General features: G+C 30.5%; 1 protein-coding gene across 1 annotated transcript in view; it reads right to left on the bottom strand.

Moving 5' to 3' along the window:
• The window catches only part of LOC107162017 (ras-related and estrogen-regulated growth inhibitor-like), a 103,951-nt gene that overhangs the window by 12,429 nt on the left and 78,533 nt on the right, over nt 1-12,989 (bottom strand). The window contains exon 5 of the mRNA XM_089228036.1: nt 1,751-1,929. Within this exon, the coding sequence (XP_089084162.1) occupies nt 1,751-1,929 (179 nt within the window). The remainder of the gene's footprint in view (nt 1-1,750; nt 1,930-12,989) is intronic.

Genomic DNA, 12,989 nt, shown 5'->3' with positions numbered 1-12,989 from the left:
TTTAGGGTTTTTCAAACACTACTTAACAACTTGAGAGTTTGATGCTGTGAATTCAAATTTATTAAATTATATGGTCAAATAATCAACGCGAAGAAGTTTAAAATATTTATCATTCATATTTTAGATCAATGTGACGTAATTTGTGTCCACACTATAGGAATGCAGGATAACCGTTTGCTTATTTACCATTTACCAGTAGATATAATGTCTAGACTTAAGTAAAATTCATAATTTTGATTTAATCTCAATTCCTGTTCTAATAGCTGAAAACTTGTACATTCCTAATTTAAATATTTGAGGTATTGTTATGCATAAATATTGTATTCCGTCATTCTTTACTATATTTTCTGATTTATATTTCATATAAGTGTTTAATAATTTTGTTTTTCATTTATCACACCTATTACTCTTATACCCTGCAGAGGGTGTTTTATATTTATTTAATAAATATCTAAAATTATAATTTTGTTGGTGTTATTCTTTAAGTGCACGCCATTCCTCCCCCCCCTCCCCAAGTGTCCACATTACGAGAGCTATGTACTGCAGTACCTATATATAAAGGTAACCTACTATATAATTAAATTCGAGTTAACCGTACCATAAAATACGAACTTTCAGATCAAAGTACTTTTTACTGGACTACGCTACAAGTGACTGCGGAGCTAACTTAAAGTCTATCGTTTTTTAGAAGATTAGTCAATATATACGTAGGGTGAATGGAATATTAATAATTGTATATATATGGGTAGGTAGCAGAAATTTAAGAAAAACAAAATGTGTTCGGCTCCTGTGGTGTGCATCGTAAGTCGTACAAAAACGTGGAAAACACGTGCGCGGCGAGTAAACGACAGATTATAAACAAACAAACCGGAAACGTGGCAAGTCGCACAGCGTTTGTGTGTGTATATTTATACCTATATAAATATATATATAATGCACGAACAGGAAGTCGTGGGAACGGTGGCGGCGACGGCAGTTGTTGTTTTTGACGTAATTATAATTATTGTCATACGACACGCGAAGAAACTATATAATGTAGAAAATAAAGAGAGATAAAAATAATATTTTATATAACGCTCTTCGTGTACGAATATGATAAAAAAAAAAAAAACTAGAACAATGAGACACGCTGTAGTTGGTCGTCGCGTAACGCGGAGAAACATACCTATTATGGAGCAGACGAGACGGTGCCAGTGATTTTGGTTTCACCACCCACACGCGTAATTATTATATTTTATTGTTTACACGCAGGTAAATAATATGATATCTATATATATATATCTATATCGTTTAATGTCTCAAATAGAGCTCACGTATCGTCTTACGGCTATTAAATTTGTATGTGTTATACCTATATATGATTGCAATATAACGAGGATCACGCGCGCGCAACATCACAGAGCGTGGTTTACGGTAAATAACAAAACAAGACCTATGTGTATACCTAAGTAAAAACATATATCATATACTTTTGTGTTTTTGCTTATAGTTCCGACACACTCCAATACGATTTCTTTCCCTATCGCCACATCCATCTCTCTCTCTCCATCACTATCTCTCCCTCTCCCACTCTATCTATACCACCACCCACTAAGCTCTGTTCACATTATGAGTACGCGCACGCAGCAATCGCCCCGCAACAATTATTAATATAAACCTACACTATATACCTGCACTATATATTTATAGCTATGTGTTATACAACTATACACACACATATATTATTGTACGAGATTCTCGCGGGCTTTACCTGGAATGGTCCAAGTCCCTCTTGTTGCCCAGCAACAGCGTAGCGAAGTACGATGGCAATTTGTGTTTGCTCAACTCGTCCAGAAGGTATTGAGCTTCGTTAAAACTCGACAGGTCCACCACGCTGTAGACGATCACGAATGCGTCGGCCCATCTTATGTGATCGTACAAACAAGTGGTCTAAATCACAAAAAAAAAAAAAAATTATTAAAAACCAAAACGCTATTTTTACATATCATAATATCAATTGTACAATCATCAATTTATTCCATTCCATTTTTTTTTTTTTTATTGGTTAAGCATTAATTACATCATAGGCTTTAAACACAAGTATTGCGGTTATTACAATTTTACACGTTATTATTGTACAATTCGATTTTTTCAAGGCGCCAATAAAACTACAGGTTGTCACGGACTGTTGTATAAGTTACTTGAACGAAATAATATTGACAAACGTCATAAAATTATATAGGTTACACATCGACAGCGTACGTAAACTTGTGTAATACTTGTAATACTATGTACCTATATAAACAATCGTGTTCATATCGACACGCGTCGGATGCATTTTTTTGTAATTTTCCGAGGCAGATGATTCAGAGATAAGAGAATTTTTTAATGACTGACAAAAATTAGCGATCAGATGAGAGAAATGACCTATATACATATATTTGTCGAATAAGATGCATAACTCTGAGTATTTCCACGATTGCATCAACTAAAAATTGCATCTTGCGTCTATTGTGCACGTCATATTTTAATTTTTTCTCGCATATTTCTTATTTTTGTGTTTGTTCTTCAGGAAGATATAAGTGCGATAGTCGTACCATTTAAGAATAGAATACACATTTTCGAGGGACACGTTGTATATATATGCATTTATAGTGCTTCACGATCTAATATCATCGAATTGAATAAATGTTATTGTAATATATAGTCATATATGTGGACATTGTAATTATTATTTTTTTTAACGCAAATTCATATTTTTTCGTATTTCAAAAATTCAAACCAAGGCCGAACACATTTCAACCAATTTTCCCGATGGCATTGTGATATTTACTTATAAATTATAGCGCGTATTATATAGACTCTATATAAATAGGTACAGATGAATTTATAACATTAATGATAATATATGAGTTATTGGTCCTATATAGATATGTTTCGGATTTATCAATTCCAACTGTGCCTGTGAAACTCTCTAAATACTGCAGCGACGTCCATACGTCGCCGCCTTAAAGCTGTTCACTGAACCGCAAAGCATATATTATAATATAGGTATCAAAATACTCTGTTTATATATGTCACATAGGTATATGTGCACGGGAGCAGGTGGAGCAGAAAAATATGTGTAAAAACGGAATTTTTTTTAGAGTAGAAGGGACACTATTCTAGTTTTAGATTTCTAAAAAAAAAAAAAAAATGTTGTCATTTATTTGTAACCACTGCACTTTCACGGAATTTGAATGGACTACGTGCAGATATTACTATTTTAGGTACATTTAAAAAGAATGAATATACATGTAAATAATATATTTTTAAATTAAAAAAAATATGAACTCGATTAACAAACAGAGAAATTAGGGATCTGTTTGATATAAGATTTAAAAACTAGAGGAATAAATCGATATAGGAATAAGTCGGTTACAAGTTTAATATGACAAAAATTAATATTTTTACCGCTTCGTGCATGTATTTTTTATTATTTTCTTAGAAAATATGAAAACGTTTTTATTTTAGCAACTGTATTTGTAGAAAAAATTAAAAATCGATCAATTCGTTTATTTTTTATTTTTTTTTGTTACTGTTAATCATTAAATAATGTATTATTATACAATATTTCCTAAAATCCATTAAAATGTACTTCAATATATCAATTGCGCTGCTTGTACATTTTAATACAATTATATGTGTACTAACCTATAGTAACTAGGTGAAGTGTAGAATAATATTATAACGGTAATTTATTGAATTTGTATTAATTACTATCGACGTTCATTTTGCAATTATATAATTTTTTTATCGACTGAAAAATCTATTTTTATTATTTATTAATACACATTTTTATAAAATTATTTACTATATGTAATGTAAAATAATATTATAATAGTAATTTATTAATTTAATTATATATGTATGTAGTGTATTATTAGGTATATATTTATAATTTACAAATATTATTGACCTAAAACTAAAAACAATAGCTGAGGAATCCAAATGCTTCTATAAAAGATTCTTCAACCACCTAAACGACCATTCGAATCCACTCATCAAAAAATTCAAAAAATTGACATCCGCTACCATATCAAGTAATCCCCCAAAACGTCTTAAGCGCAAGTGGTGACGTGATTTGTTATAAAAAAAAAAAATAAAAATAAAATAAAAATAAAAAAAATACTTTAAAAATAATTAAGTAACCATAGAAAGTGTCATCAATGGGTGGCTCCTTTTATCACATTATTTTTTTCCCTGTGAATGTACTCTTAGCACAAATTCTTATTGTATTAATGAAATAGATTGTATATTACTTGTGAAAAAAAAAAACAAATATTATTAATAATAATGTTTGTTGAATATTTTTTAATTTATTGAGTGCAAGAAATTAGTGTATCGACCCGAAAAAGACCGAGCGCAATCGATCGATCGATTTGTCAATATATTATTATATAGATGTATACAATATATATTATTATGAATCGCGAGGCATAAAAAATGATTAGAATGGGTAGGCAAGTGTACATGATATTATTATATTATAATATACACGTCGCGCATATCCCCACAATAACGCGACAACGGACAAAACGGACAAAACGAATAATATGATTATTTATTATCATAATCACAATACAAAATTAACAACGAGAAAAATGCTGAGTGCAGATAAAAAAAAAAATTAAAATTAAAATTAAAATCAAAATACGAATCATGCCGTAGGGTCTCGGCGTCTCGCTGCTGCAGCCATCGAGGATCGCTAATGAAACGCGAGACATCGAGCGGGTGTATAATTTTTTTTTTATCCTTCTCGTTTCGTTTGTTTATTTTAATCAGCGAAATAATAATAAATATTATTTTATCAAATTATATTATTATTTTCATTATATAATATCATATTATTTAATTGTATGCGTTCACTCGGCGGCGGCGACAATAGCAGTTCGGTGGAACTATATACATAATAGGTGTGTACATAATAATATAATAATATATTATATATTATGCGCGCACAGAGGACCGGAACAAATCGAAAGGAATAATAATAAAAAAAAAATCGATTTTCAGTTTATACGTACTGTGTACGTACACAGGTAAAACGATGCGGAGGTGGATGCGATGACAATGACGACGACGACAATCAAAAGCGATATGTTTTATATTTTACTACGAAATCATATATGTTGATATACATATATCGACCTTGACTTAGAGCGTATAATATACACATCAGTTTTTGATACCATCATTACCTCATATATGATATATATTATACATTTTTTATTAGAATATTATACAAGGCGTGTAACAGATAGAACTGATAATTTTGGAATAACTTTTGTTCAATATTTTTCATTAAGTGACCCTAGCGCTACATGTATAATACATTTTTTTCATGTTAATTTTTTAGTACCTACTGAAAATAAAAAAAAGTTTAAATTTAATAAGAAACTTTTTGGATAAATTCAAAATAGTCTATTTGTTAATCTGATAATAGAAACAATTTTTATGATAGAAAGATTTATCTCAGTTTTTTTTTTAATTCAAAACTTTTTTCGTCATACATTAATCTGGAACGTACAAACTTTTTAAAAAATAAGATTTTTTGAGAATTTGCTGACATGAGTATATTTTTTAAATTAATTACTTATCTGTTATCATATAATATTAACCACTTATTTTTGTCATACGTTTGATTAGCATAATTTTTGTCAGGTCTTTCTGTTACATCCTGTATATATAAATGTCGGTCGTGTCGTTTATGATGTGATGCATTTGACGAGCGGATGATGATAGTCTCGCTCACGATTTCTCGATCGAAGTGTTTATCCTCACCACTGAGTCACCTGCAGTCACCACATTATGATAATATAATATAATAATACGTGTTACAATATCGCCTCAACTCTTGAGTATTCCTCGTCTAATTGTATCATATTATAACGCTTTTTTTAATCTTTACGATTTTTCGTTTTCGTTTTTTTATTCGTTTTACTGCTATTACTATTATTATTATTATTTTAATTCCGGATTCTCTGGAGCGGCGAACGAAATTCAAGAACATGATGATGGACGAAAGCGTCTCGGCAGAGCGCCAGACAGAGAGAGATTCCATTTTAAACATGGAATGTTATAGAGCGGATAGTATGATGGGTTATAACATCATTATTCCCGAATTCCATAACGCCGGTTTAAAAAAAAAAAGAAGTGTTTTCTCTCGTTATTATTCGCGAAATTTCTGCAACCATATAATATTATAAACGTAAAATTGGCCTTTTCAAAACGCATCCTGCAGATAACAGTTTCCGGTCTATATATATTCTGCAACAGATATATAAGTTTTTTTAGGCATATACATATTATATCATTATATAGGTCAAATAATATTATATGTTTTGTGAGCCCATGCAATATATATAGTCACTTCTCATCTCCATTCCACTCGAAATATTTAAAAGGACATGAAAGTTGTTAAATTAGTATAATATATTATGATAAACAATACTTGCAGAGATGGAGAAAATGCGGTTTTTTTTCTACTAAATAATGATTATGTAGTGCTGTAGTCATGGACCATGGCATTATATAATTATCACTTGAAACGAGAAAAAAACGAAAATCATTGGACGAATGTGAAAACCACAAATGCACGACGTCGAACGCGATCACAGATCAGGATTAATAAAATATGTATAAATATTGAATTTATTATAGTATTATACACCTGCAAGTCTGCAACCGTCGGCAATAATTGTCATAATATTTATTTTTCACATTTGATTTTGTCACCGCGTATAACATGCTGTATATAATGTATATAAAATATAAATACATTATACATGTTTTATCGCCGATCGTCTGTGTCCGGTCGTCATTCCGCGATTCGACATTACTAATGTTACTCGTCACACGATACATCCATTATATAATATATTATCATAGTGTTATTATTAATATTAAATCCGATCGTTTTTACGCGGCGACGGTCGTCTCGTCCGATTTAGCCGAAAGGTACGAAATATATATATGTATAGTATTATTAATATTGGTATAATATTATATTATCGTGCAGTATAAGACCGGAGAGAGACAGCAGTCGATCGTCATGATAATATATCAAAAAACAGTAATAAGATTATAATATTATATACTGCCATCGCTATATATATACAGCACACGCGGTAATATTATATCACCCGCCGTGAAGGGGTTCGATGAGGAATTCGAGTTTTAGATTTTAAATTTCAGCAATGGCGACGGGGAAAAAAACCACCAATACTCTTGCAGTGGAATATTAAAATATTATCTCGAATATGCTACGACCAAATTTGGCGCTTTCTCCCAAGTCGACATATATATATATATATAGTTGCAGCTCGCAGATGATGACACTGCACCAGCCGCTGCAGGTGCTATTGCACGTCTCCGCATTATTATGACTTGTAATTTTTTTTTTTTCGTACATGATAAATTGCAGTTTTATACGAGCCGCGTGGCTCATACTTTTTTTTCATCCTTCGATTTGCGGAGAAATGTTTTTAAATGTTGTCCCGTTGGTACATAAATTCAAAATTTTAGTTACGTAATCCCGTTCGTTGGTGGGGCCGACTTGTCGTAATATATATATATTATATATACACAATAAATATGCAAATTCTCTGCAGTCGCTGCAACAAGTGCAGTGCACAGGTGGGTGATGCATTTATATCGCAGACACAAAACCGCCGCGGCATAATAGTTTTTTAAATGCAATTATTCTCGAATTTGCATTCCATCTGCTATTTTGTCGTATAATTAGCTGATAGAGCTGCAGGTCTCGACGACATGCCAAAATTTTAGGAGTTTCTATAACATTCAATCTCAGATTTAAACTCGCCTGATTTGACCGGTATTACGCGTTCTCCCGGACACAAAGCTGCAATTCCTATAGTGTCCCTGCAACTGCAGTCATCAATACATCATACTAACCAACGGTAAAATGTAACAAGTCGATTTCCTTGCTATACCAATCTCACTGCAGATCTTGCCACGAACGCCTCAAGTGTCGCATCATAATATATAATACGTTAACTCGGTAGTTTAATGAACTCGAGATCATAATATGATACATGATATGATATTTGCAGGTTTTTATTTAGTATTACTGACATGGGAAATTGCTTAGGTATGAATAAATCAATAATCTCGAAAAATGTGAGTGTAATAATAACTGCACGATGATAATCGAATCGAAATTGGCAAGTAAAATATATAAATAAATAGTGATGTTTACAGCGCAATGATTTATATATAATATAGCTTTATTACACGTATCACATATGATACGTAAGACAGTCCATCTTGCTATATAAACTTCGCGAGAACTCGTGCTTTGCCAGAGGTTTAAAAACAATTCATTCAAATAATGAATATTATATTAATAGTATATTTATGTGTACCAGTAAAACATATCATAACTGATGAGTGTAACTAAAGTGTGCATATATATTCAATGATTCTACATAATATTATGTTTTAATATTAAGATCAGGCGTTAAGCTAAAGTTATATATATTGTATTATTATGAACAATTATTATGTCCTGCGGTGTAGGAAATGAAATAGTTATCAAACTATGTCTGGCTCACGAAGCTTCTTAAATTGTTCTGGGACAGTACGTCAAATAAGAGATTATTGATTTAAATTTCAGTGTGTGCATCAGCTGAGACCGTATCGCATAATGTGGATAGAGCGATAATATGCATATAATAGGTATTATAGTCCTAATATTGCAGATAGCAAATCTGTTCGTGATTTAGTTATTATCGTGACAAATGAAGAAAATATAATCGTAAGAGATATAACATGTATACATGGGTCGAATTGAGCGACAACTGCACATTGATGACCTTCTGCCGAGTCCTGATCATGTTACAGACATAATATGACTATGGTCCTGATGATGGATGCAGATCGCGCGGATAAGCCTTATTCGTAGGTACACACCGAAATTCGATTAGATTTTTCGATTGGAAATCATATTGTGACATATCTTTTGATCTTAAACCGAAACGTCTTAGAGGTTTTAACGGTAGGTCTGCTGCAGTATATATTATTATCAATATAGCGGTGATGTCCACAATAATATATATATAACAGTAGGCTATAAATGTATCTATACCCATATTATTTTCCGATCTTAAAAATATTATTATGTAGGATTTTCAATCGTTCAAATTGTAATCACAGCAATTTACAGTATAATATTGTCGATGACGATCCCGCGTCATCTAATATGAACCATTAAGTGCTGATCACTCTGTATTAAACGATGACGAAGAGAAAAACGTCTGTAACATTTCCCATATTTATTATAAGTAGGTATAATAATATATTATAGTTATTAAATATAGACATATCACTATAAAACCACTGCAGCTAGAGCTCAATGTCAACATTATACGTATATATACGCTTAAAAAACTTAATAGTTTACGATGTAAGTCGTATTTTTATTATTAAGTGTTCCTAACATGTACATGGTCATCAAACTTATTGATAAAATTATACCAATATTTAACATTAATTACACAATTGGTAAAGGCGTAATTAAATACAATATTTACAACGAATTACGTCAAATATATATTATTATATATACCTTTTTTTTATAAAGTATGATGAAGTCTATTTCCGACGTTTTGGTTATGTTATTATTATGTTTTACGGAAGCCGCTCATCAATGCTATATATATATATATATATATGGTAAATATTTATATTGTGTAGTATATTAATTTACCACGGACGAAAAACTTTTTGTAAAACTGTAACAAATCCAAAGACATATCATACTAATAATTATGAAGGCGACCTGTAATATACTGACGCCACAGTATTATAAAAATAACGTCATAATATTATTTGCGTAACGCGATAAATATTACGCTGCATGTCAAATTGAAAATGACAATTTGCGTCTTCGAAATGCACCGGATCAGCGTATTATAATAAAATATATAATATAGTAATCAACACTTTTCAACACTCTGCAGTATATTATATATAGTATGTTACATTTTCTCATTAAATTGTCATCATAATGATTTTACAACTATCGCTATATATATATATATTATATTACTCGTATTATTACTCTTCGCGATCGCACACGCTATATTATACAATGTACGCGCAATGTATATATATATATATATATATATATATATGGGCAATTATTATAATTTTATGTACAGATAAAAAATACGCGAAAATTACGACCGGCTCTGCAGTTTCGGAATCCGCCACGTTATCACTTATCTGAGTTATCATCTAATGTTTATGTGTCAAACATTAACATTTATTTATTATATATTATACAAATTTTAATACCTGCAGCTATAACACGAACTCTTTCGACTATACGTGTGGAGGTCTGCCGTATATATTATAATACTACAAAAGGGATATACGCCGCTTATTTTATTATTATTAATAACGATTTTTGTTCCGTCTGTAAACCTTCAAACTTTCTCCAGCATCGCAGAGGCCTATACACACGCGCACACACACGGATGAGATGATGGTGGGGATCTATATTATCGTGGATGTGACGAGTGCGGCTTTCAAAAACACACACACGCGCGCGCCGCCGTCACACACGGGTCTGTCATCAGTCATATGTTATAACATCCATAATAGGTTATATACTATATATTGTTACGTCTTCATATATAATATAATATTAATAAATAAATATTGTTATTATTATTGTAATAATAATATATGACACCCGCTGGCCGCTGCTCGCACACAATAATAATATATTATATGATGTATATACACGCGCGGACGGGCAATCGATCATATTCAAATGTGTAGGAGCTTGTTGAAGTTCAATCTAATAATCGTTCGTCCACATCAAAACTACACATATTTTATATTATTTATGTGTGCACGGCGTGTACGTCATACCACTGTAGAAATACACAGTACTTGCTCATAATCTATACCGATAAATGATGGAAAACAAAATCCGCACGAATAATAATAAAAATAATAACAATAATATAATAATACGCTCGAGTGACTTGTAATACTATATATTATAATATATACGATGTATGATATACATACTTATAGTATGAAATGTTAATATTTGTGATTATAATATATATGTTACAATAACATTCCAACCAACATGAATAATTGAGCATCAGGATGACCTGCAGGCATCGAAAACATCGCAAATATGTTAGCTTTCCTATATTAAGAAAAACCTATACTTCTGATAACCATAATATTAATGCTGGTGGAAATCGCACAAAATTAACACCGTATTGATTGTACACATTTTAGTTCTAGAAATCACTCATTATGTATACAACATAAAAAACTAGTAACCTTTGCTGTTGATTTTTTTTAAGTTCAATAAAAATATTTATATATTTATAATTTATATATATATATATAATTTATATATCAGCACAAAAAAATAATTTAATATTGTAATATAATATATAAGAGTTTTAATAACAAGAGATATACATACAACATTATATGAGATATCTATAGAGATTTAATTTTTATATTTTTTAAATTTTATATGAATATAATAATATTGTAAACGTATCTTATTTAGAGTTAACTAAATTGTTTAATGTATCATAAATCATTTTAACCTCTTAGTGCATAATTTCATGTGCCAATAATTATTATTGTTGCTCAGTCTTAAAAAAAAAATTAATTTTAAATATATACCTATATATTATGTATTTTTACAAAACTTTCACATTTATTGATCGGAAGATATTATTATTATTATTATTATTATTATTATTATTATTATTATTATTATTATTATTATTATTATTATTATTATTATATAGAGACTTAAAAATATTTCGTACTATTTAAATCGTTGACTATTACCGCATTTTACTGAAAAGAATTTACGAGAAGATTATGCATTTTTAATTATTTACACAATACATCATCTAAATACAATATTATAATTATAATAATACGTAGGTAACATCGAATCTTGTCGTCGAGAATATAATATTATCGACTTATTATCGTTATAATGTTTATTAATTTGAAATAATAATTAAACTGTAATTGCATGTATTATTGCATCATAAATCATATATTGTTTACTGAAAAATTGTAACCGATAATCACTGCTGCTGCAGTGGCACGCGCTGCAATGCGTCGCACGTGCATCATCTCTATGCATAGTTCAGTTTCAGCGTGCATATAATACGTATAGTGTGTGTGTAAAACATAATAATATGGACAATATGGTACAACGTGCGCAAGTGTTACATTATAATGTGTATACCGCTGTAGAAAAATTGCCAATAAAAAGCTTACGATAAATGTGTTTTTTTTCTTTTGTTTTTTGTCGTCGAATTATTGGTCAAGTCGTACTCGCTGTTTTGAAACAACCCTTTGCGCGAGACACGCTCCGTATGCGAGAGTAATAATATGACGTCGTAAACAAGCACGCGGACAATCGAAATTCCTAAACGATTGCGTTTTCGGCTTTGGAAATCGCGACGTATACACTTGATATTATATAGCTCTGTTTCATAAAAACTGCAATATTGTACGTTTTCTGTATTATATAGTTATTCAAAAGCGGGTTTTGCGGCTCTGCAACAGCAACAATTATTACTGTAATAGTTGAAATGTTAATTTCTGTTATAGTTCAATCCAAAAATTACCAAACATCAAAATAAATAATAACAATATAATATTATATTATCAACGAAAGATGGATATAACCTATATGTAATACGGCGTAATCGCGGTCCAAGCTATAATATGGTCTTTAAATTACTGAAATTTTCCCAAAACGAGTAGAAAGTCTATAACAAACAACCCCGATTTGAATTTGAACTTATATAAATTAAACGTTCAAATAATGAAAAAAAAACGCACTTTTCAAACATAATAATATACCTATGATAGGTATATGACGGTAAGTTTTTTTTCCCCGAGCATCATCATCACTCGTCGACCGCATTATATCACATAAT

Source organism: Diuraphis noxia, unplaced genomic scaffold (genome assembly GCF_037042655.1).
Source record: "Diuraphis noxia isolate RWA-SAM2 unplaced genomic scaffold, SU_Dnox_SAM2 contig0005, whole genome shotgun sequence".
NCBI classification, from domain to species: Eukaryota; Metazoa; Arthropoda; class Insecta; order Hemiptera; family Aphididae; genus Diuraphis; species Diuraphis noxia.
Note: the sequence above shows the minus strand (reverse complement) of the source record. Positions and strands in the feature narration are given on the sequence as shown.